The sequence below is a fragment of the Lineus longissimus genome, chromosome 3 (genome assembly GCF_910592395.1).
Source record: "Lineus longissimus chromosome 3, tnLinLong1.2, whole genome shotgun sequence".
Lineage (NCBI taxonomy): Eukaryota > Metazoa > Nemertea > Pilidiophora > Heteronemertea > Lineidae > Lineus > Lineus longissimus.
Window position 1 is genome coordinate 18,850,838 of NC_088310.1, and position 23,936 is coordinate 18,874,773.

At 40.1% G+C, this 23,936-nt stretch overlaps 2 protein-coding genes across 9 annotated transcripts in view; one reads left to right on the top strand and one right to left on the bottom strand.

Moving 5' to 3' along the window:
• Positions 1–589: 589 nt before the first annotated feature.
• Positions 590–10,363, top strand: LOC135484104 (transcription initiation factor IIA subunit 1-like). Of its 4 annotated transcripts, none has more exons than XM_064765219.1 (10): positions 590–715; positions 1,527–1,628; positions 2,118–2,307; positions 2,856–2,926; positions 3,796–3,894; positions 5,067–5,154; positions 5,780–5,919; positions 6,376–6,516; positions 7,272–7,361; positions 8,205–10,363. In XM_064765219.1, the coding sequence occupies exons 1-10, from the start codon at positions 695–697 to the stop codon at positions 8,310–8,312; spliced, it is 1,050 nt and encodes a 349-aa protein (XP_064621289.1). In that variant the 5' UTR covers positions 590–694; the 3' UTR covers positions 8,313–10,363. The 4 variants fall into 4 exon arrangements, with proteins under 4 accessions (XP_064621289.1, XP_064621290.1, XP_064621291.1 ...); XM_064765220.1 differs by having other exon boundaries at positions 2,118–2,283; XM_064765221.1 differs by lacking the exon at positions 3,796–3,894.
• A 7,629-nt stretch (positions 10,364–17,992) lies between these two features.
• The window catches only part of LOC135484105 (serine/threonine-protein phosphatase 2A 56 kDa regulatory subunit epsilon isoform-like), a 33,746-nt gene continuing 27,802 nt past the window's right edge, over positions 17,993–23,936 (bottom strand). For all 5 annotated transcript variants that reach the window (XM_064765226.1, XM_064765225.1, XM_064765224.1 and 2 more), the window contains exons 10-11: positions 23,169–23,398; positions 17,993–22,747 (exon numbers count right to left, since the gene is read on the bottom strand). In XM_064765226.1, coding sequence (XP_064621296.1) covers positions 22,669–22,747; positions 23,169–23,398 — 309 coding nt within the window. In that variant the 3' untranslated portion in view covers positions 17,993–22,668. The remainder of the gene's footprint in view (positions 22,748–23,168; positions 23,399–23,936) is intronic.

Below are 23,936 nucleotides of genomic sequence, written 5' to 3' on the forward strand. Positions count from 1 at the left end.
TCCTTGAAAGGCTCTGGTTCAATGAAGTCCATGGCCGTCAAAAGCTCAGAGATCAAAGCTCTTCATGGAATCCATTGTTCCCCGGACATTCTATTTGAGGACATCTCGGGCATGTACAGTTAGTGGGTTGTTTGGTAGTGGTTACGCTGCCCCCCCCCACCAGGTCGTAATGAACATGTTTGGTAGTGGTTACGCTGCCCCCCCCCCCCCCCCACCAGGTCGTAATGAACATGTCTGAATCACAGCCACAACGCTAACTTGGCTATCATAACCAGGTTGTTCTGTTCGTCATGCACTCTTCTAAAAGTCTGCTGAGACACTTCCTTAACCATGACAGCATGGTTGTCCAGGTAGACACAGTCAGCAGTGTCTAAATGTAACAACCAGCTAGCCATGAGACAGTCACAACCAGGCCGAATGTGTCTTTATTAATGCACGTGGGTTTGTTTATATAATAGTGCTGCCCTCTTTCATAAGTAGTGTGATAACGAGACAAAATATGGGCATCACGTGGTATGTGACGCACATTTTCACGGGCAATGCAATTGGTTTTCAATTCGTCGACCCCCCTCTACATTCAGGATTTATTAGCGAGTATAAAAGCCTGAGCAGTGGCAGTCTTCGTCGGCTTCGGTGAAGCCCACTTGTGAGGATAAACCTTGTCATTTGCGAAAAAACCCGTTCAAGTTCAACAATGGCAAATACATCGCAAGTGGTAAGTCTTTCAGTTTGTATGGCTGTCCCTCCTTGAAGATGAAATGGAGAATTTGTTGACGTTTGTCTGGTCCAAATTTAGACAAACGTGGCAAAGAATGGCGATGTGGAAATTTGCCTGTGTAAAACCACAGCGCACTTCGCGACCGTCGATTTCCCCGGTTTTGAGGGGTTGAAATGTCAGTACTTTCACATCCAAAAGCCTTGAACCATGCATCAATGACTGCAGGCCAATATCATTAATATATCATTTGAATAAAAGTTGTAGGAATAGTTTTTTCGAGATGGTTTGTAAACTTTTTCTCGATTCATTTTCTTGCTTGCTCAGCATGATTACCTGCTGTGTGTTTAGTGTAGCATAGTGTAGTGCATTCGCATTGTAGTCTACAGGGTGTGCCAAGGAGATGCCTACTCTTTTCGGTGTTGTTTGTTTTTTTGACGCAGTTATCATTTTGGCCGCTAATGATGTCAATGATTATGAAAATAAGTTAAAGCCGCGTTGGCAGTGTAATGATACGTATGTAGGCCTATAACGTTCCGACGGGACAACAATGAACAATGTCATGCATACTATACTGATAGACCTCGTCGTCGACGTATGATAGGGCTTATCATGGTTGTGCATGATTGGGGAAAGAAGCGCTCCAGAATACCCACTCGCTGAGTAATTGGAGCGCTTTACAATGCCAACATTGATTGATTGATTGATTGATATCGCCATTTTATCTGGGAATTTTAAACGTCATGACATTCTGATACTTCATTCATAGGCAAATCTCTTGGGAACACTGATTGTCGATTGTTTTTTTCAGCAAAAGTTGTATCGCTCCGTTGTTGAGGATGTGATCAACAATGTGCGTGAAGCATTCCTCGATGAGGGCCTCGATGACCAAGTTCTTCTAGAGTTGAAACAGGTATGTTGAGTTGAAGTCAGCTGGGCTATTGCCAAAGGCTGTGGCTATTCGTACCGTGACAGGGCCGGCTGGCCTGGCTGGAAGTCAAGTACCCTACCCACACCCGGAGCCAGGAGTAAAAGCACTTCCAACACTCGTCACAAACAAACACCACCTCAATCATGAATTAGGCCTACTTTCCTTACCCACCATCACCCATGTCACCACGGTGCGATCTATTTATTCACTCCGTATTATTCGCACCATCACGATACGGTACCTTTCACCGTAACAGTGTTTCTGACGGTGCGAATAAAACCGAAAACAATGGCCTCATGCACCGTGGCGGTTCGAATAGCCAGTTCAATTGCCAAAACCAAGAACGGTTCATCCAGCTGGAGCTTATCCCGTTTTCCGTAGCATCAGGCGACACGAGTAAAACTCCCCCTGGATAGGCAAACCTAGAAGTAGAAGTTGCTGTGTCAATCAGTCTTACGAATCCACTTTCAGATATGGGAGAGCAAATTGATGCAATCAAAAGCTGTTGACGCCATGCCCACTGAACAGGACCAAGTCCTACTCGGACAGTACAACGCCCTTCAGCAGCAACAGAAGTTACAACAATCAAAACAGCCAATGCAAATGCCAGTCCATGCCCAGCCAAGACCAGCGCAAGGTACAGTATCGCGGATGCCTTCTTGTAAGATATTAGTGTTATTTGTATTGTAGTCTTGGTGAATATTTTGTGATTCTTCTTGCGCTGGGTCCAGGGATGCCAGCCAATCAATTGTTTCATTAAAAATGTAGTGCAATTATACCAGTTGTTGTAAAATTTATAGAAATTTGTGAAATAAAATCGTATTGTTATTAGTAAAAGTTAACACACCAAAGCATTCCGTAAACGTATCTCACTGACATCTACAGACTTAAGTATAAATGCAAACACTAGAAGGCTAAGTAAAAACCTAAGGTATTCGGTAAACGAAACTCATTGACATAATGTATATAGACTTTCGTGGATGCAACTCGTTGAGTTCTTTTGTACCCTGAAACATTCCGGGTAAATATTCCCGGGTCTGGCCTTGGAATAATCAACCAAGTTTTTGCATGGCTAGGTAGACCACCAGTGGGACTTTGTAAGACTGGTTTAGTGTCTGATTCCTTTCAGAGGATGTTTACTGTTTTTAAACTGTAATTAACATTATCATATAAAACATTAAATATTTTCTTCTCTTTCTATCATTTCAGTCACCTTACAGAACGTTAACCAACAAGGTGCGGTACAGATGATGTCCAATTTTCCTGGTCGTATTGATATGGTAGGTTTTGAATGATGTTCAGAAAGAATCTTTTTTATATTCAAGTAGATCTACAAAAATAAGCAACAAACCATTAAATACCCAGCTTTCTAACATTGGTTGTGGTATGAAGAGTGAGATTCTCCCAAGTTTAGGTGGCAAGTCCACTTTTTCTACTGGCAATAGCATGGTAGTAGTGGATTATCCTATAGCAGCAGTTGTTGGCTAATCCAACAGAATGAGCCCCTCCCACCGCTTGTACAAGTACAGTTGAACCTCCCTTAGCGGACACCACTCTATTGAGGACAGCCTCTCTATCAAGGACACTAGTTTTGGTCCAGATATGATTGTTTCCATTCAGTGTGCCCTCACTAGTCACCTCTCTATTAAGGACAGCAATTGTCTGTCCCAAGGGTGTCCTTAAGAGTGAGGTTCTACCTTATTTAATACATTCTGTCCAATAACAAGCCACTAAGATCACTTCAGTCTTCTGATTGAAAAAACATTCACAGCCTTCCGAAAGCAATAATTTTTTACCTGGTAGTGATGACTGATGGAGGATTGCCCTCAATTCAAAAAAGGCCAAAGTCTGCATCCCATTGCTTGGCTCATTTGCAAGAAACTGGATGCTCTATTTGGGTTTAGTTCCAGTAAAAGTCAACTTTTGGAAATCATCAAATTGTAGCGTTGTATTTGTAAAAGTTCTTGAATATGAGTTTTTTTGTCGGTGCATTGTGCTATGGTAATGCCCCGTTGTTCAAGACAGTCGTTCCTAACTTGGTGTTTACTGAGTGAAGGAGATAGTACCAGGGTATTGAAAAATAACTACTAGCCTGTGACCATCGCAAAACTCTCTCTTTTGTAAATGATGTTTCCCTCCTTGCATCTAGGGTGGATATGGTGCGAGTAGATCATACAGTGATCGCAATCGCATGAATCACCTCTACAATCGCCATATGATGCCCCCACAGCACCAGCACCACCACGTTGTAAGTTCAGAGGTCACGGTCTGCCTTCTGGTGGTTTGTACTGGTTGTGGCCTTGACATTTGCTGCCTGTGAGGGTGGGAGTTCACGGTGCTATGTCTTGAAGATCATGTCTTGTTTTGTTGCTGTCAATGGCATTGAGGTCTTGAGACGACACACTGACACAAAACAAAATGTCTGCTTTATCGCACGTACTCTGCAATTTTAGTCGCAGGTTGTAGCGAGAGAAGTCATGAAAGTCACTTGTTTGTGCAAGACTTAAAAGACAAAGATAGTTTATTACTTCAAACCAGATACCGGTATTTACGGAATGCCTCCGGTTAAACTTCCATTGAATAATTTGCAAGGTGGTGGGGGACGAGATTTTCCTTTCCCTACGCTTAGTGTATCAGATTTTATTTCACCTCGGGTGGTGGTCTGTTTTATTTTTAGGTTTAGTCTGGGGTTCTTAGCTGGAAGTGGAATGGCTATTTTAGTTTTGCATTTTGCTTGAAGTTGCAAATATTTCGCCATGTTTTATTGGGTTCCTAGGTTTCATATTTTTCTGCAAGTTGGAGATTGTAGATCTGTAATTGATTTATCCTGATGGTTAGAATGCTATGTAGTGTATGGTTGGGTGGGTGTGCTGTGACTATTGTCATCAGACTGATGTTATACTTAAATGAATTGATAGCCAATGGTGCTTACGAAGCTAGTCGAATGTGTTATCAATATGTACAGACATTTAGTGAAGACCTCATTTGATTAAAAAGTATAAGAAGAATAACCTTTTTCAACGAATACAGCTAATCTCGGTCGTATAAGGGCTTTTAATCCAATGAAAAAAAATCTTTCCTCCATCACCTGTACTACAGGGATAATCATGGGAGTGTTTTGAATAATGTTGAATTACTTAAAAGTATGCACGTTTTGATTACATAGATTATACACGTATTGCCACAGGGGACCAGGGCTGAGGCTGTAACAATTAGGCTTGGCAAGATTACGACGTTGATCAAGAATAATAATGGAATTCTTGATATGATTTATACTGAATTAAAGATTATGACACGAGGAATATATGCTAAATGCATTTGTCCACTCTTTGACCTCGACCTTGATATCCTTTTGTTGCTGTGACCTCGACCTTGTTATCCTTTTGTTGCTGTGACCTCACTGCTGACTTCATTTTTCAGAGCAATGCCGCTGCCGCTGCAGCAGTTGCATTACCTCCTGTTTATCAACAGCAGTTTCCTGCCGGTAGCATTACACTTCAACCAACAGGTAAGGGTGTGCGAGACGAAAGTGAAAGTGGATTTTGTATTGGTCTTTTTATATAAACTCCAAGTCCCGTACATTTAAATTCAAAAATGTAAAAGCTATTTGATGCAATACCAACACGTAAGGGTGAGGTAGTTGAAAGTGAAAGTAAATTTTGTCAGATTATTCGATAAACTCAAAGTCCAATACGATCAAAAATTCAAAAGTTACGTCAATTTTAAAAACGTGCTTGACGTTTTGGCGTGAATACCACAAAATCAATGGAATAGCTGATTTAAGAATTGATTATGGGATATTAAACCACCCTCGTTTTACTTGAAACTTTGACCTGCCAGTTGACATCGCATCCGAAACACTGTGATGACATGTTTAAGCCAGTTGAAGGGGGCCAGTACATGTACAATACAATGCCGATTTTGCCTGTAATCAGCCTATGTAAAGAGTAACAGACACACCTCAACCAACACAATGCATCATCACAATTTGTATGGCAAGCTCTTTTTTTCCGTACCTTGTATTTCCTTGTCACCCCTCAACCAACTCAACGTATCATCACAATCTGTATGGCAAGCTCTTTTTTTCCGTACCTTGTATTTCCTCGTCACCTGAGTTCTCCATTCCCATTCAGACCAAGGCACGTTCATTCTCCACCAAGCGCCATCTGGCACACACCAAGCCAACATGGTCGCCTCGAACACTCCGTTACAGACGATACAAATGGGCACTCCAATCCAAGCGGGACAGATGAAAACTATACCTATCAAGGGGGTGAGAACCAATTTCAACTTGAGTCTTTCGTTACCTAAGTAGTTTATTGTGTGAGGATGTTTCCTAACCCGGACCTTACTGTAAACAAAAACCAGCAAATTTCAACTTGAGTATTTCGTTACCTGAGTAGTTTATTGTGTGAGGATGTTTCCTAACCCGGACCTTACTGTAAACAAAAACCAGCAAATTTCAACTTGAGTCTTTCGTTTCCTAAGTAGTTTATTGTGTGAGGATGTTTCCTAACCCGGACCTTACTGTAAACAAAAACCAGCAAATTTCAACTTGAGTCTTTCGTTTCCTAAGTAGTTTATTGTGTGAGGATGTTTCCTAACCCGGACCTTACTGTAAACAAAAACCAGCAAATCTGGCTTTTCAAACAGAATTTCACTTCATTCTTTTATCACTTTGCCCTGGCAGCTCACAGTCACATTGTCACAACCAATGTTTCTTTTTTAGGTCCCGACGACCCAAGGAATTATCCAATTGGATGGGGCCAATGACACCAGTTCCGAGGAGGATGACTTTGAAGAAGATGACAAGGATGATGACGATGATGAACAGAATGACGAAGAAAATGATGGCCAAGGAGAAGAAGAGGTAATACTCATTGCTACAGAAAGGTCTTCTTCAATGGTCAGGGCTGGTCCTGACTTAAGAATTGAGGTCGGAAGTTGTTTTCAACATTCGTTTTTCCAACTGTTTTCCTGTTTCAGATGAGGACTTGCCTTGTCAATGTCTAAAATCTACTAATTTAGTCCAGAGCAAAGCCTCGATGGTGATATTAACACCTTCAGCGCCGAACCACGCAGATCTACGTGGTCCAAATCCCCCCTCTTTAAGCTGGTTATCGGAGTTTCATGGTCTTCATGTAAGAACTACGCCATCGCCATGGCGATGGCGATGGCTTAGTTCTTCCATTAAGTCCATGAAAGATAACGTCATGGCGATGGCTTAGTTCTTCACGAAGTCCATGAAAGAACTACGTCATCGCCATCTTCAGGACAAGGTAGGAAGGGGAATTTTTTGGGGGGTCGGGGATGTTGGAAAAGGGGTCATTTTGGTCATTTTTCAACCAAAAAATATTGATTCAAGAAGACTGTGTTGGAGAAGTTACTGCAAAAGACCTTATGCAGCCACCTCTTATACTTTTTTTCTTCTGGGGGTCTGAAAATGGGGTGTTTTGGGGTGAAACACCGGCGCTGAAGGTGTTAAATGATGGGTTAGACAAAAAAGGAAATCTTTGCCTCTGATTTGGGGATGTTGTGTAATCAGCATTGTCATATCTCATTGCTGTTTTGCATGTCTTTGTGGTTTTGAATCTTTGATCATATTGTCAATTGTCTTATTTTCAGGAACCCTTGAATTCCGATGATGATATTAGTGAAGACAATCCTGCCGACCTGTTCGATACTGATAACGTAGTGGTATGCCAGTATGATAAAGTAAGTACAGTGTAACCTCCCATAGCGGACACCTCTCTATTAAGGACAACCTCTCTATTAAGGACCACCTCTCTATTAAGGACCACCTCTCTCTATTAAGGACCACCTCTCTCTATTAAGGACCACCTCTCTCTATTAAGGACCACCTCTCTCTATTAAGGACCACCTCTCTCTATTAAGGACACTAGTTTTGGTCCAAAATTGGTTGTTTCCATTCAATTTGACCTCTCTAAACAGGACACCTCTCTATTAAGGACACCACTTGTCAATCCCATGGGTATCCTCAATAGAGAGGTTCTACTGTATTAGCATTAAGCATTACCGCCAAATATTGCACTATACTAGTTGTTTGGCATGAATTGCAATAAAACACTTATCCATACTCTTTCTGAATTAAGTCTGTGAATACCAGGCCTTATAGTAAGAATATGCTCAGCTACTGTCGACAGGCTACAAGGATACCTGTTCTTGAGTGTCTTCACTGTCTTCATTCATTTCCGTTGAAGATGCTTAATTTGATGATATTGTCGTACAAATAAACGGAAAAGGCGGCTTTCACAATACGTTGATGTTCTCTATTCTAAACTCTTAAAAACACTTCTATATTGGCCGTGATGGGCCGAAGACAACAATGTCTTCTAAACAACTCTTACTGATAAGATTGTGATATTAAGATACGTGTACTTGTACCAATCTCAGGAAGTGAAAAATAATGAGCTTTTCAAGACCAAGAAACATTTTCTGAGCCAATTATTTGCTTGCAAAACGAGTGGAAAGTGATTGTCTAATTCATATTCTGACATGATCCTATTTAATTCATGAGACGTTCAATTATTCTTTCAGATAAACAGATGCAAAAATAAGTGGAAGTTTCATTTAAAAGACGGCATTATGAATCTCCGGGGAAAAGATTACGTGTTTCAGCGAGCGAATGGGGAAGCGGAATGGTGAATCTGGCGTGATTTCGACAGCCCGAGGGGAGAATCAATCACAGCTATAAACAGACATTGATTATTTATTATCATGAAAGTCAGTTGTATATATCATGACAATGGGCAAGAAAATCATTTCGAAGTTCAACTAACGCTATTTCAAAGAATTATAGATGTGCTTCTTGTTATCAACTAGGTTGAACTTGGAAATGTTTTTCCCGACCTAACAGATGTCTAACTATTTTAATGTGATCAAAAATATGTTAAGGATTAATCAGAAAATATCGTATGTTGTGGATTGTTATTGAAAAGGAAATGCGTATGGGTGGTTTGGTTTCTCATCTTACCACCAGGAGGACAGTTTCAGACGTTTTTTACTCAGGATTTCTTTTGAATGTTCACACGAAGGAGAATCTTATCGAAATTTGAATTTGGTATCTGATATGTATTTAATTGTAAGTCATGTTTGGAGGGATTTGAACACTTGAAAATCACATTTTGCATCTTTAGTCATCAAATTTCTGCATTTTGGATGTGAGGGAGTTTTATCTGGGGGCTTTCAATTACATGCATTTAGCCCTGAAATGTTAACTCCTCACACAATACCAGTTTGGATAAAATGACAGTATTTTAAGGTTCAAAAAGGCTTCAGGTCAGGGAATAGGGGGTTGGTATATCAAAATTTGTTGTTACTTTTGTTGTAGTTTGGGTGGTTTTGACTTTATAATAATTACGAGACTTGTACGTCGCAGACATTATCCCTGGATAATTATCCCTGGATGTACATTTTCGTGTGTTCCACAGTGTGCTTACATGTATTTTCTTTTCATATTACTTTATAATTCAGTCAGTTACATGTATTATATAATTATGGTGACTTGTTGATGTCTTCAAACATAGCCCTTTGTTGAGGGCAGTATGACTTTTTTCGCTGTCGAAGTGAGAATTCTGCAGTGTCAGTGTTTATACAAGTGGGGTAAAAAAAACTTTTAGACACCTTATGTTCAGGCCACAAGCGCAGGGCTGCCTACCCTTGCACACTTGGAGGAAATTTTACACATTGTCAGTTACACTCCGACTCAAGGAGAAAGGTTGAAGAAATTATTCTAAAATCATCAGAAACCAGTGAATTTTACTTTCTGTTGCTGATTTACACTCTTTCCTTAGGTAGTTTTGTGTGGGACTCCTGAGGGTTGGGTTAAGATATGAGAATTGTGAGAATAGGGCTTACACTTCCAGCATTAACTATATCCTACTGAAAAAAACAACCCGGGAATTATGAGAATAGGGCTTACACTTTCAGCATTAACTATATCCTACTGTAAAATACAACCCGGGAATCATGAGAATAGGGCTTACACTTTAACATTAACTATATCCTACTGTAAAATACAACCCGGGAATCATGAGAATAGGGCTTACACTTTCAACATTAACTTTATCCTACTGTAAAATACAACCCGGGAATCATGAGAATGGGGGTTACACTTTCAACATTAACTATATCCTACTGTAAAATACAACCCGGGAATCATGAGAATAGGGCTTACACTTTCAACATTAACTATATCCTACTGTAAAATACAACCCGGGAATCATGAGAATAGGGCTTACACTTTCAACATTAACTATATCCTACTGTAAAATACAACTCGGAAATCATGAGAATAGGGCTTACACTTTCAACATTAACTATATCCTACTGTAAAATACTTGTAAATTGTGTATTCAATGGATGTGTTGGTATTGTTGATTTGTCTTATATATATGTTACTGAGGAAATTTAGTTAAGTTGGAAACGGTCGATTTGAACAAATACCTTGATGCAAGTTGCAAGTTTAAATTTTGTGTTTGAAACCCTGGTCGTGAAAGGAAAACACTTGCAAAAGGTTGACATTTTACAGTAGTAGCCCCATTTGGCTGAGCATGGTATTTTGTGACTGTCTCTTTAAAAAATGTACTTTGTCTATGTAAGTGTGAATGACTTAGTCATGCAAGTGGTATATTTTTGAAGAAGGAGACTTGCATGATGTGAGATGAAGTTTCAACTGAATAAATCAATTATAAATATATCAGAGTTGATTGAATAATTGACATGAATCGATTGTCTTTGTGAGTTCCTTTGCTTGGACTGACCCATGTCTTCTAAGGCTATAAAGCAGAGGACCCCCTGTGCTCGTGCCCCAGTGTTGTGATTCACACACATAAACAAATCAATTATAAATATATCAGAGTTGATTGAATAATTGAGATGAGTTGATTGTCTTTTTGAGTTTCTTTGCTTAGACTGACCCATGTCTTCTAAGGCTATAAAGCAGAGGACCCCCTGTGCTTGTGTCCCAGTGTTGTAATTTACAAGTGAAAGTGCTTGCCTGACACACATAAACAAATCAAAATATAAATATATCAGAGTTGATTGAATAATTGAGATGAGTTGATTGTCTTTTTGAGTTTCTTTGCTTAGACTGACCCATGTCTTCTAAGGCTATAAAGCAGAGGACCCGCTGTGCTTGTGTCCCAGTGTTGTGATTCACACACATAAACAAATCAATTATAAATATATCAGAGTTGATTGAATAATTGAGATGATTTGATTGTCTTTGTGAGTTCCTTTGCTTGGACTGACCCATGTCTTCTAAGGCTATAAAGCAGAGGACCCCCTGTGCTTGTGCCCCAGTGTTGTGACACATAAACAAATCAATTATAAATATATCAGAGTTGATTGAATATTTGAGATGAGTTGATTGTCTTTGTGAGTTCCTTTGCTTGGACTGACCCATGTCTTCTAAGGTTATAAAGCAGAGGACCCCCTGTGCTTGTGCCCCAGTGTTGTGACACATAAACAAATCAATTATAAATATATCAGAGTTGATTGAATAATTGAGATGATTTCATTGTCTTTGTGAGTTCCTTTGCTTGGACTGACCCATGTCTTCTAAGGCTATAAAGCAGAGGACCCTGTGCTTGTGTCCCAGTGTCCATCACCAGGTCCATCACTAGTAAATTTATGACCACACCACCTGGTCACTCCTTTATGCGACCAACACAGCCTTGGGTGGAATTAAACGGAAGGTCTCCAGCATGTGCTGTGACTGTGTGGTTGAGGATCCAGTCGGAGGGTATTACCAGGACAAAAGCATCACAAGAAATACTTTGCTTGGACTGACCCATGTCTTCTAAGGCTTTGTGAGTTCCTTTGCTTCGAATGACCCATGTCTTCTAAGGCTATAAAGCAGAGGACCCCCTGTGCTTGTGCCCCAGTGTTGTGACACATCAACAAATCAATTATAAATATATCAGAGTTGATTGAATAATTGAGATGAGTTGATTGTCTTTTTGAGTTCCTTTGCTTGGACTGACCCATGTCTTCTAAGGCTATAAAGCAGAGGACCCCCTGTGCTTGTGTCCCAGTGTTGTGACACATAAACAAATCAATTATAAATATATCCGAGTTGATTGAATAATTGACATGAGTTGATTGTCTTTTTGAGTTCCTTTGCTTCGACTGACCCATGTCTTCTAAGGTTATAAAGCAGAGGACCCTGTGCTTGTGTCCCAGTGTCCATCACCAGGTCCATCACTAGTAAATTAATGACCACACCACCTGGTCACTCCTTTATGCGACCAACACAGCCTTAGGTGGAATGAAACGGAAGGTCTCCAGTATGTGCTGTGACTGTGTGGTTGAGGATCCAGTCGAAGGGTATTACCAGGACAAAAACATAACAAGAAAGACTTTGCTTGGACTGACCCATGTCTTCTAAGGCTACAAAGCAGAGGACCCCCTGTGCTTGTGTCCCAGTGTTGTGACACATAAACAAATCAATTATAAATATATCAGAGTTGATTAAATAATTGAGATGAGTTGATTGTCTTTTTGAGTTCCTTTGCTTGGACTGACCCATGTCTTCTGAGGTTATAAAGCAGAGGACCCTGTGCTTGTGTCCCAGTGTCCATCACCAGGTCCATCACTAGTAAATTTATGACCACACCACCTGGTCACTCCTTTATGAGACCAACACAGCCTCAGGTGGAATGAAACGGAAGGTATCCAGTATGTGCTGTGACTGTGTGGTTGAGGATCCAGTCGAAGGGTATTACCAGGACAAAAACATAACAAGAAAGACTTTGCTTGGACTGACCCATGTCTTCTAAGGCTACAAAGCAGAGGACCCCCTGTGCTTGTGTCCCAGTGTTGTGACACATAAACAAATCAATTATAAATATATCAGAGTTGATTGAATAATTGAGATGAGTTGATTGTCTTTTTGAGTTCCTTTGCTTGGACTGACCCATGTCTTCTAAGGCTATAAAGCAGAGGACCCCCTGTGCTTGTGCCCCAGTGTTGTGACACATAAACAAATCAATTATAAATATATCAGAGTTGATTGAATAATTGAGATGAGTTGATTGTCTTTGTGAGTTCCTTTGCTTGGACTGACCCATGTCTTCTAAGGCTATAAAGCAGAGGACCCTGTGCTTGTGTCCCAGTGTCCATCACCAGGTCCATCACTAGTAAATTTATGACCACACCACCTGGTCACTCCTTTATGCGACCAACACAGCCTTAGGTGGAATTAAACGGAAGGTCTCCAGCATGTGCTGTGACTGTGTGGTTGAGGATCCAGTCGGAGGGTATTACCAGGACAAAAGCATCACAAGAAATACTTTGCTTGGACTGACCCATGTCTTCTAAGGCTTTGTGAGTTCCTTTGCTTCGAATGACCCATGTCTTCTAAGGCTATAAAGCAGAGGACCCCCTGTGCTTGTGCCCCAGTGTTGTGACACATCAACAAATCAATTATAAATATATCAGAGTTGATTGAATAATTGAGATGAGTTGATTGTCTTTTTGAGTTCCTTTGCTTGGACTGACCCATGTCTTCTAAGGCTATAAAGCAGAGGACCCCATGTGCTTGTGTCCCAGTGTTGTGACCCATAAACAAATCAATTATAAATATATCAGAGTTGATTGAATAATTGAGATGATTTCATTGTCTTTGTGAGTTCCTTTGCTTGGACTGACCCATATCTTCTAAGGCTATAAAGCAGAGGACCCCCTGTGCTTGTGTCCCAGTGTTGTGACACATAAACAAATCAATTACAAATATATCAGAGTTCATTGAATAATTGAGATGAGTTGATTGTTTTTTTGAGTTCCTTTGCTTGGACTGACCCATGTCTTCTAAGGCTATAAAGCAGAGGACCCTGTGCTTGTGTCCCAGTGTCCATCACCAGGTCCATCACTAGTAAATTTATGACCACACCACCTGGTCACTCCTTTCTGCGACCAACACAGCCTTAGGTGGAATGAAACGGAAGGTCTCCAGTATGTGCTGTGACTGTGTGGTTGAGGATCCAGTCGAAGGGTATTACCAGGACAAAAACATAACAAGAAAGACTTTGCTTGGACTGACCCATGTCTTCTAAGGCTATAAAGCAGAGGACCCCCTGTGCTTGTGCCCCAGTGTTGTGACACATCAACAAATCAATTATAAATATATCAGAGTTGATTGAATAATTCACATGAGTTGATTGTCTTTGTGAGTTCCTTTGCTTGGACTGACCCATGTCTTCTAAGGCTATAAAGCAGAGGACCCCCTGTGCCTGTGTCCCAGTGTTGTGACCCATAAACAAATCAATTATAAATATATCAGAGTTTGATTGAATAATTGACTTGATTTCATTGTCTTTTTGAGTTCCTTTGCTTGGACTGACCCATGTCTTCTAAGGCTATAAAGCAGAGGACTCCCTGTGCTTGTGTCTCAGTGTTGTGACACACAAACAAATCAAGTATAAATATATCAGAGTTAATTGAATAATTGAGATGAGTTGATTGTCCTTGTGAGTTCCTTTGCTTGGACTGACCTACGTCTTCTAAGGCTATAAAGCAGAGGACCCCCTGTGCTCGTGTCCCAGTGTTGTGACACATAAACAAATCAATTATAAATATATCAGAGTTGATTGAATAATTGAGATGATTTGATTGTCTTATTGAGTTCCTTTGCTTGGACTGACCCATGTCTTCTAGGGCTATAAAGCAGAGGACCGCCCTGTGCTTGTGTCCCAGTGTTGTGACACATAAACAAATCAATTAAAAATATATCAGAGTTGATTGAATAATTGAGATGATTTGATTGGTTTTTTGAGTTCCTTTGCTTGGACTGACCCATATCTTCTAAGGCTATAAAGCAGAGGACCCCCTGTGCTTGTGTCCCAGTGTTGTGACACATCAACAAATCAATTATAAATATATCAGAGTTGATTGAATAATTGAGATGAGTTGATTGTCTTTGTGAGTTCCTTTGCTTGGACTGACCCATGTCTTCTAAGGCGATAAAGCAGAGGACCCCCTGTGCTTGTGTCCCAGTGTTGTGACACATCAACAAATCAATTATAAATATATCAGAGTTGATTGAATAATTGACATGAGTTGATTGTCTTTTTGAGTTCCTTTGCTTGGACTGACCCATGTCTTCTAAGGCGATAAAGCAGAGGACCCCCTGTGCTTGTGTCCCAGTGTTGTGACACATAAACAAATCAATTATAAATATATCAGAGTTGATTGAATAATTGAGATGAGTTGATTGTCTTTTTGAGTTCCTTTGCTTGGACTGACCCATGTCTTCTAAGGCTCTAAAGCGGAGGACTCCCTGTGCTTGTGTCCCAGTGTTGTGACACATAAACAAATCAATTATAAATATATCAGAGTTGATTGAATAATTGAGATGAGTTGATTGTCTTTTTGAGTTCCTTTGCTTGGACTGACCCATGTCTTCTAAGGCTATAAAGCAGAGGACCCTGTGCTTGTGTCCCAGTGTCCATCACCAGGTCCATCACTAGTAAATTTATGACCACACCACCTGGTCACTCCTTTATGCGACCAACACAGCCTAAGGTGGAATGAAACGGAAGGTCTCCAGTATGTGCTGTGACTGTGTGGTTGAGGATCCAGTCGGAGGGTATTACCAGGACAAAAACATAACAAGAAAGACTTTGCTTGGACTGACCCATGTCTTCTAAGGCTATAAAGCAGAGGACCCCCTGTGCTTTTGTCCCAGTGTTGTGACACATAAACAAATCAATTATAAATATATCAGAGTTGATTGAATAATTGACATGAGTTGATTGTCTTTTTGAGTTCCTTTGCTTCGACTGACCCATGTCTTCTAAGGTTATAAAGCAGAGGACTCCCTGTGCTTGTGTCCCAGTGTTGTGACACATAAACAAATCAATTATAAATATATCAGAGTTGATTGAATAATTGAGATGAGTTGATTGTATTTTTGAGTTCCTTTGCTTGGACTGACCCATGTCTTCTAAGGCTATAAAGCAGAGGACCCCCTGTGCTTGTGTCCCAGTGTTGTGATTCACACACATAAACAAATCAATTATAAATATATCAGAGTTGATTGAATAATTGACATGAGTTGATTGTCTTTTTGAGTTCCTTTGCTTGGACTGACCCATGTCTTCTAAGGCTATAAAGCAGAGGACCCCCTGTGCTTGTGTCCCAGTGTTGTGACACATAAACAAATCAATTATAAATATATCAGAGTTGATTGAATAATTGACTTGATTTGATTGTCTTTTTGAGTTCCTTTGCTTGGACTGACCCATGTCTTCTAAGGCTATAAAGCAGAGGACCCTGTGCTTGTGTCCCAGTGTCCATCACCAGGTCCATCACTAGTAAATTTATGACCACACCACCTGGTCACTCCTTTAAGCGACCAACACAGCCTTAGGTGGAATGAAACGGAAGGTCTCCAGTATGTGCTGTGACTGTGTAGTTCAGGATCCAGTCGGAGGATATTACCAGAACAAAAACATAACAAGAAAGACTTTGCTTGGACTGACCTATGTCTTCTAAGGCTATAAAGCGGAGGACTCCCTGTACTTGTGTCTCAGTGTTGTTACACATAAACAAATCAATTATAAATATATCAGAGTTGATTGAATAATTGAGATGAGTTGATTGTCTTTGTGAGTTCCTTTGCTTGGACTGACCCATGTCTTCTAAGGCTATAAAGCAGAGGACCCCCTGTGCTTGTGTCCCAGTGTTGTGACACATAAACAAATCAATTATAAATATATCAGAGTTGATTGAATAATTGAGATGATTTCATTGTCCTTGTGAGTTCCTTTGCTTGGACTGACCCATGTCTTCAAAGGCTACAAAGCAGAGGACCCCCCCCCCTGTGCTTGTGCCCCAGTGTTATGACACATAAACAAATCAATTATGAATATATCAGAGTTGATTGAATAATTGAGATGAGTTGATTGTCTTCGTGAGTTCCTCTGCTTGGACTGACCCTTGTCTTCTAAGGCTACAAAGCAGAGGACCCCCTGTGCTTGTGTCCCAGTGTTGTGACACATAAACAAATCAATTATAAATATATCAGAGTTGATTGAATAATTGAGATGATTTCATTGTCTTTTTGAGTTCCTTTGCTTGGACTGACCCATGTCTTCTAAGGCTATAAAGCAGAGGACCCCCTGTGCTTGTGTCCCAGTGTTGTGACACATAAACAAATCAATTATAAATATATCAGAGTTGATTGAATAATTGAGATGATTTCATTGTCCTTGTGAGTTCCTTTGCTTGGACTGACCCATGTCTTCTAAGGCTACAAAGCAGAGGACCCCCCCCCCCTGTGCTTGTGCCCCAGTGTTATGACACATAAACAAATCAATTATGAATATATCAGAGTTGATTGAATAATTGAGATGAGTTGATTGTCTTCGTGAATTCCTCTGCTTGGACTGACCCTTGTCTTCTAAGGCTACAAAGCAGAGGACCCCCTGTGCTTGTGTCCCAGTGTTGTGACACATAAACAAATCAATTATAAATATATCAGAGTTGATTGAATAATTGAGATGATTTCATTGTCTTTGTGAGTTCCTTTGCTTGGACTGACCCATGTCTTCTAAGGCTATAAAGCAGAGGACCCCCTGTGCTTGTGTCCCAGTGTTGATATTTACAGGTGAAAGTGCTTGCCTGAAACACACAGAGTGAACTGGTAGTCCTTCGGGAATGATCAGCACTCTGGTTTTGACAACCCAGGTGCTCAGGACACATTGATGCAAAATTCCCTTGTTGTAACATTGAAGAAAGTTTTCAACTCGAATGTACTAAATTAGTTGGCTTGTTGTGACAATCAATACAGTGTTGTTGCAGTCCCTCAATATTCATTGATCTGGTTGTGACAATCAAGAATGGAACTGCCTAGTTGTGACACTAAAGACATCAAGTCAGGCCCACACGTATCCACCGTCACAGCCAGACCGAATCGTGCCAGGTACGCATCTGTTGATACGTCGTACCAGAGAAAAACCAGCTGGATGCCATGTTCTAAATATAGCTAGTCTTGCTCTAACCACATTTCCCCACCAATCCACAAACAATGCGTTGCGGGTTCGAGCATTGTCCAAGACTGTTATCACCGAGAACCACCAACAGGTTTGATATTCTTCAACATTCTTGATATTCAGCCAAGCTCCCCTGGCAAGGGTTATTTTGCAATACCAGGTCCATCACTAGTAAATTTATGACCACACCACCTGGTCACTCCTTGATGCGACCAACACAGCCTTAGGTGGAATGAAACAGAAGGTCTCCAGTATGTGGGCTGTGACTGTGTGGTTAAGGATCCAGTCAGAGGCTATTACCAGGACAAAAACATAACAAGAAAGACTTGGTTCGAACTAAACATTTTATTTTCATACGTCTACCAGTTAGATGGTGGTTAAAAACTAGCATGACTGATGACTGTACAGCAAAGTTCACCAAAAACTACATAATGTACATAAAAAATACAGATCCTGGTGACTTATATAGACAATGAAAACCAAGGTTTGATGCCGGAATCAACTTAAGATTACTCCTCATAGGAACATGAAGGACACAATAACTGATCGTAGTGACACAGAACAAGTATAAAACAGCATTTCGAGGGATCCAATCTGGCAACTAATGATCTCCGATCCATCATTTCAGGCCCGCTAAGGATAGGATATTTTCATTTTGGGATTTCACCTATCATAGAAATAGTAATCATTAGGATAAATTCATACATTCATTGTGAGTTGGAAAAAAAGATACATAACCTTTCATGTTGATTGAGTTTAAAATCACACTAACCCAGCACATTATAGTTTGCTAGGTAAAATTGTTTCATTTCATTTGCCCATATTAGACACATCCATATCAGAATATTTCTTCGGAGACGAGTTGTTGCACCAGGGATTACAATGACATTTCAAATGTTTATACAGTGCTACACTACATGTATCGTCATTGAATACGCCCCACTTCAACTGAATCAGAAAAAAGATACATGTATTCGAGGTTGATTTTCTGCACCAATTCTCACAACAGTAAACCATGAGTGAGACAAACTGTTTTATGACTGGCCAAGGTTTCAAATGAATCTCGGAATTTCACAAAAAATCAAGATCAATACGAAACTACTTAATACATGTAACAATATCGGTGGTCATCCTTGGGTTAAAAATTTGTTCCACTTTTACGAGCAGTTCCACTTTTTTAGTAAAAAGTGTTCTCTTATTGAAAGAGTCAAGTAACTTGAAACTTCCAAAAACCCTGTTAAAATTATTTAGACAAAACTTATTTATGATTGTGATCTGTGCACACAAATTAACTGCAAGTTGATACCCATACCAAGCATAAGGTATTTAATGCAAGGTGGAAATAGAGGGTTGACCGATGGTAAATGGAATAAAATGGCCATGAATATTTCTGAGTTTTTAGTTTCTGATTGTCACGTCATCCTTTATATTCAAATGGAAAACAACAAGAAAAGATCACGGATGACTGTACACTATCCCTGAAAATAGAATCTCACTGAAAAAATTACACGAGGTCAAAATTGGTGCCAACTATTGAAACTAAATATGCATTCATCTTTGCGAAAGCAGCCTTTTTTCAGCTTTGAGAAACATTTTCCAGAAAAGTAATAACTTGACCAAGTTTGCAGCAAACATAGCAAAAAGACGTCACTGACGAGTGACATCTTTAATTTGGCAATACTGAGGTGACTGGCGGCATATTTAGCAGGACCAAACCCATCAAGTTATAAAGACTATTTTATTCAGGCCTACTCAGTTGAACAAGAATTCTTTCGTAAGAAAACACCTAAGTGTTTGAAAAAACTTCGGTCTTGATCTGCACCTTGAAAATATGTCTTTCCGAGGTCAAATTAACACTACAAACAAAACTGTACGTTGTCTCTATGTTTATGAATCTGTAGTGCCTGCTTGGATCATATTCTTAGCTAGCAATGAAGACAAGAATGAATAAAGATTAGTCTTCATCTCTTCTTGATAAAAGATAATGTACAAAAAGAAGAAGTCACCAAAAATGTTTGATTAGGAACATTGAATACACTGTGGCTGCGGCGAAGGCATCCACTGGGTAACGAACATGGTCCCTAGTGGCCTCAACGACACAACAACACATGCTCGCATATCATACCATGTGCACCCTGGCAATAACAATAGTTACATTGTATCAGAATCTACAATACAGATTCCAGTTTACGACGAGTTGGACATCCGCTATGGATATCCTGACATGTTCAAGATTGAAACAATCTGCAGATATCCTTCATGTATTAAAGATGATGATATTTCCAGGTTTAAACCAAGTAACAGAACTCCCTCCATTTGGGAGGAAATTAGATTCCAGTTTACGACGAGTTGGACATCCGCTATGGATATCCTGACATGTTCAAGATTGAAACAATCTGCAGATATCCTTCATGTAAAGATGATGATATTTCCAGGTTTAAACTAAGTAACAGAACCCCCTCCATTTGGGAGGAAATCCTATCACTCTTGGTCACAATTCAGCCTCCGAGACGACCGTTAATTGTGCCAGCTTGAAAATAAAGACACAACCAAGGAAGAAGGACTAGCTAGAAATTGCAAAGTCTCCAAGTTCAAATTTTCGATTGAATTTCTTTTTTCAACATACCCCAAGGACTTGTCTATGAACTGGAAACGTTCAAGTAATCATTCACTGAAATAACCTGCAAGTTCAGGCCATTTCAGCCAACTGCAGTTGGAAGTTCTCATCACAGAGGATATCTGAAGACCTTTCACCCAAATGTGCACAACTTATATCTTGAATAAAGTTATGGCGATTCTACAAGCGCTACAAAGCAAGACCTTTTCTATGATACCCGTCAAAGAATTGTTCACATACTTGCTAAAAACAAATGTTTATGAGCAATTATAGACTCGCGAGTACGAGTCAACCTCATTAATAAAGTAAACCCAAAATCTAGCCAACATAAGGTATCATTATTGGGAACACTAGTGAAGCGGATACCTGTGTTCCTCGCTTCAAGGTCATGTCAAGTTCACATCTCAACAGACATCCGTTTTTATTTCATATGTTTTAGGGTATTACAGGAAAGATTTATAGATATCCTCAACATTGCACGCTGTCAAATGCGTCAAATGACGAGAACTTTACTGTGTTACCAAGCCGTCACTTACATTCAAACCTGCATTTCAATTAAGTATCTTAATCAATGTAATCTCTTTCAAATGATGATAACAATTCATTGTGGACACTTTGAGGACGAGCAAAATCACACACAAGCCCGGGCTGTTAAAAAAAACAATTTGCCCTTGGAAGCGTTCAGTAGCCTACCTCTTGATTTTACAATAAAGCAGACCCATTTCACAGGTAGAAGATTTTGTTAGAGTCTTCTGAAGTTTCTTCCATTCCATCCAGTGCATCCAAATGTATTACCAATGTTTCATGATGCAACGAGAAGCCACGGTGATAGTCAAGTGCAAAAGGCGACTTCACAGTTTATAAAGTCTTATCAGGTTTTCTTTCCACATCAGCTCATGACCAGTAGATGAATAATGACACAAAGTTAGTGCATCATTTATGTTGACAAATCTCCAAAGTTAGCGGAGTGACATCGGCAATTATTCAACAAAGTGCCTAATTTTTAGCGATGTTGAACGCACTCTGGCTTCCGGATGCACATGAAGACTGGGTAAGCCAGAAGACAGCCTACCAAATACAAGTATATTGGCCCCTGCTTCATTTCAAGCAAGCAAATCCATAAATTTTGATGTTGAAAACCTTATGTCCAAGTGAACGCCAGTCGATTTAATCAGTCGTCAAAGTGTTCACAATAGGTTCTACCGCAGTATCGAAGTACAGGGTGCAAGAAAATGAAGTATATTACAATGAATGACATTGGGAAATTATATAAGCATATTTTACAATCAGTCTGTACGAATCCATAATTCATCAAAGTTTTTAGGAAACATTTTCACATTCGGTAGGGTGGCCTGAACTCATCAATGATCTATTGTCAAATGTTTAGTCATTCAGGTAGGGTAGAAAAGTACAAAGGTCTACCCTGACACTTTCGACACTTCAGTGGCCTGCCCTCACCTATTATAAGTTCGGTCTAGCCAGACCTAGGCACAGACCATCATGCCATACTACCCTTTCTGAAAAGTCGTTTTGAGACCATTTTCATGAGCAAAATTTCAATATCATTTGTTCGGTTTAACTAACAGTCCACACCAACATCGGTACTGCACGTACAAATATCTTACAAAACGTCAAGTGCATGCAAGCATAGCACACAACTTTAAATTCAAAATCATTATATTCATGACTTACACTTTCTCCAATATCATTTGACAAGACGGCTGTCCACCGTCGTGTAAGTTCAGGGCATCCTACAGCAGACATGCGAGAGAATCAGAGGGAAGCACTATTTCAACAAAGTTTACTGATACACTTCAAGAGGGCCGACCAACGGTGATGAAAACTCTGTCCTGCAGAATACACACATCTCCTGCAGGATGTTAAACTCTTCCTATGATTCTGTGTCACAATTACAGCGCCACCTATTTCAGTATATATGACTCCAACTGGACACGAGGAATACAATTGGACACCATACTCTTGTGCATTTATGATCCAGACTTCCAGTGGGGGGGTTTTATGGTCAATCCAGGGTCTTACAAAGTGTCAACGATCGCCACGTGTGACCTCGTCGCATGAGGTCGTTCTCTGCAAATTATGCACACATATTATACATGTTCCCAGCTTGTCCCCAGTAATGATTCCACAACAACACCCCCACTCCCCCCCTGGATAATAGAACATATCCAGGGCCTGGTTTCATGTACATATCACTGGTTGTTTTGGCATCTACTACAAGAACAATATATTCCAAATCGAATCAGCAGCCATCCTGTTTTAAACTTATATTAAAACGTCGCGGTAGGCTCCTGAATGACCATATACATTATGGTACAACATTATGTTAGCAAGAACAGGACCGTAATATCCGCTAGTGGTCCAGCTTGTGTTATTTCCTACTATTGTTCATTTCAAGCTTTTCCAGTTTCCTCCACAGTTCATCTCGTTCTTTTTCCTTCTTCTTTTCCCTGAAAGCAGACGGATAACGTATCAGAAATGGAAACGAACATGGAAAGAAGATGGAGGTTGAAAATGATAATTAATTGATCGAGTTTTTTTTATAATAAAATTTGTAATCGACATGATACAATGTAGTGATGAGATATTAAGCATAAGGCGGCCAGTGTGTGGTCCTTATTCCCATCTCCAGGCCGACTCAGTAATACTACAGACAAGTCTGAATGCGGGAGGCTAAATCTAAATTTCAAATGTATTTTTTTTTATAATAAAATTTGTAATCGACATGGTACAATGTAGTGATGAGATATCAAGCATAACGTTGCCAGTGTGTAGTCCTTATTCCCATCTCCAGGCCGACTGGGTAATATTACAGACAGTCTGAATGCGGGAGGCTAAATCTAAATTTCAAAAGTATTTTCGATGACTTACTTCTGCCGATCAGCCTTGTAACTGGCCGTAAGTTCATCAAAGAGTTTACTATTCATTTCCATGAATGACTTGAGGACGTTGTAAACTAGCGCCACAATGGTCTGGTTCCAGTGGTCCTTGGAGATTCTGTAGAGACTGGGAAACATGATGGGCAGGATGGCGTTCGAGTTCTCCTCTATAAGGCTCATGATGTACTCATTGTTCCAGTAGTAAAGCGCTCTCTCCGCTACCTAAAAACAATAGGGAAAAACCACGCCATTAAAAGCTGTCGAAATACTTCTATCTACCCAACTGACTTAGTATCCCAAACGACGAACTAGCAATAGAAGGTAATAAAGTTGACCTGTTCAAAAGAATTTGTGGTCAGACGCACCCACCACTCAGATGACACAGTTCTTCGAATCTCCCAAACGAAGAACTAGCAATAGAAGGTAATAAAGTCGACCTGTTCAAAAGAATTTGTGGTCAGACGCACCCACCACTCAGATGACACAGTTCTTCGAATCTCCCAAACGAAGAACTAGTGATAGAAGGTAATAAAGTCGATCTGTTTAAAAGAATTTGTGGTCAGACGCACCCACCACTCAGATGACACAGTTCTTCGAATCTCCCAAACGAAGAACTAGTGATAGAAGGTAATAAAGTCGATCTGTTTAAAAGAATTTGTGGTCAGACGCACCCACAACTCAGATGACACAGTTCTTCGAATCTCCCAAACGACGAACTAGTGATAGAAGGTAATAAAGTCGACCTGTTCAAAAGAATTTG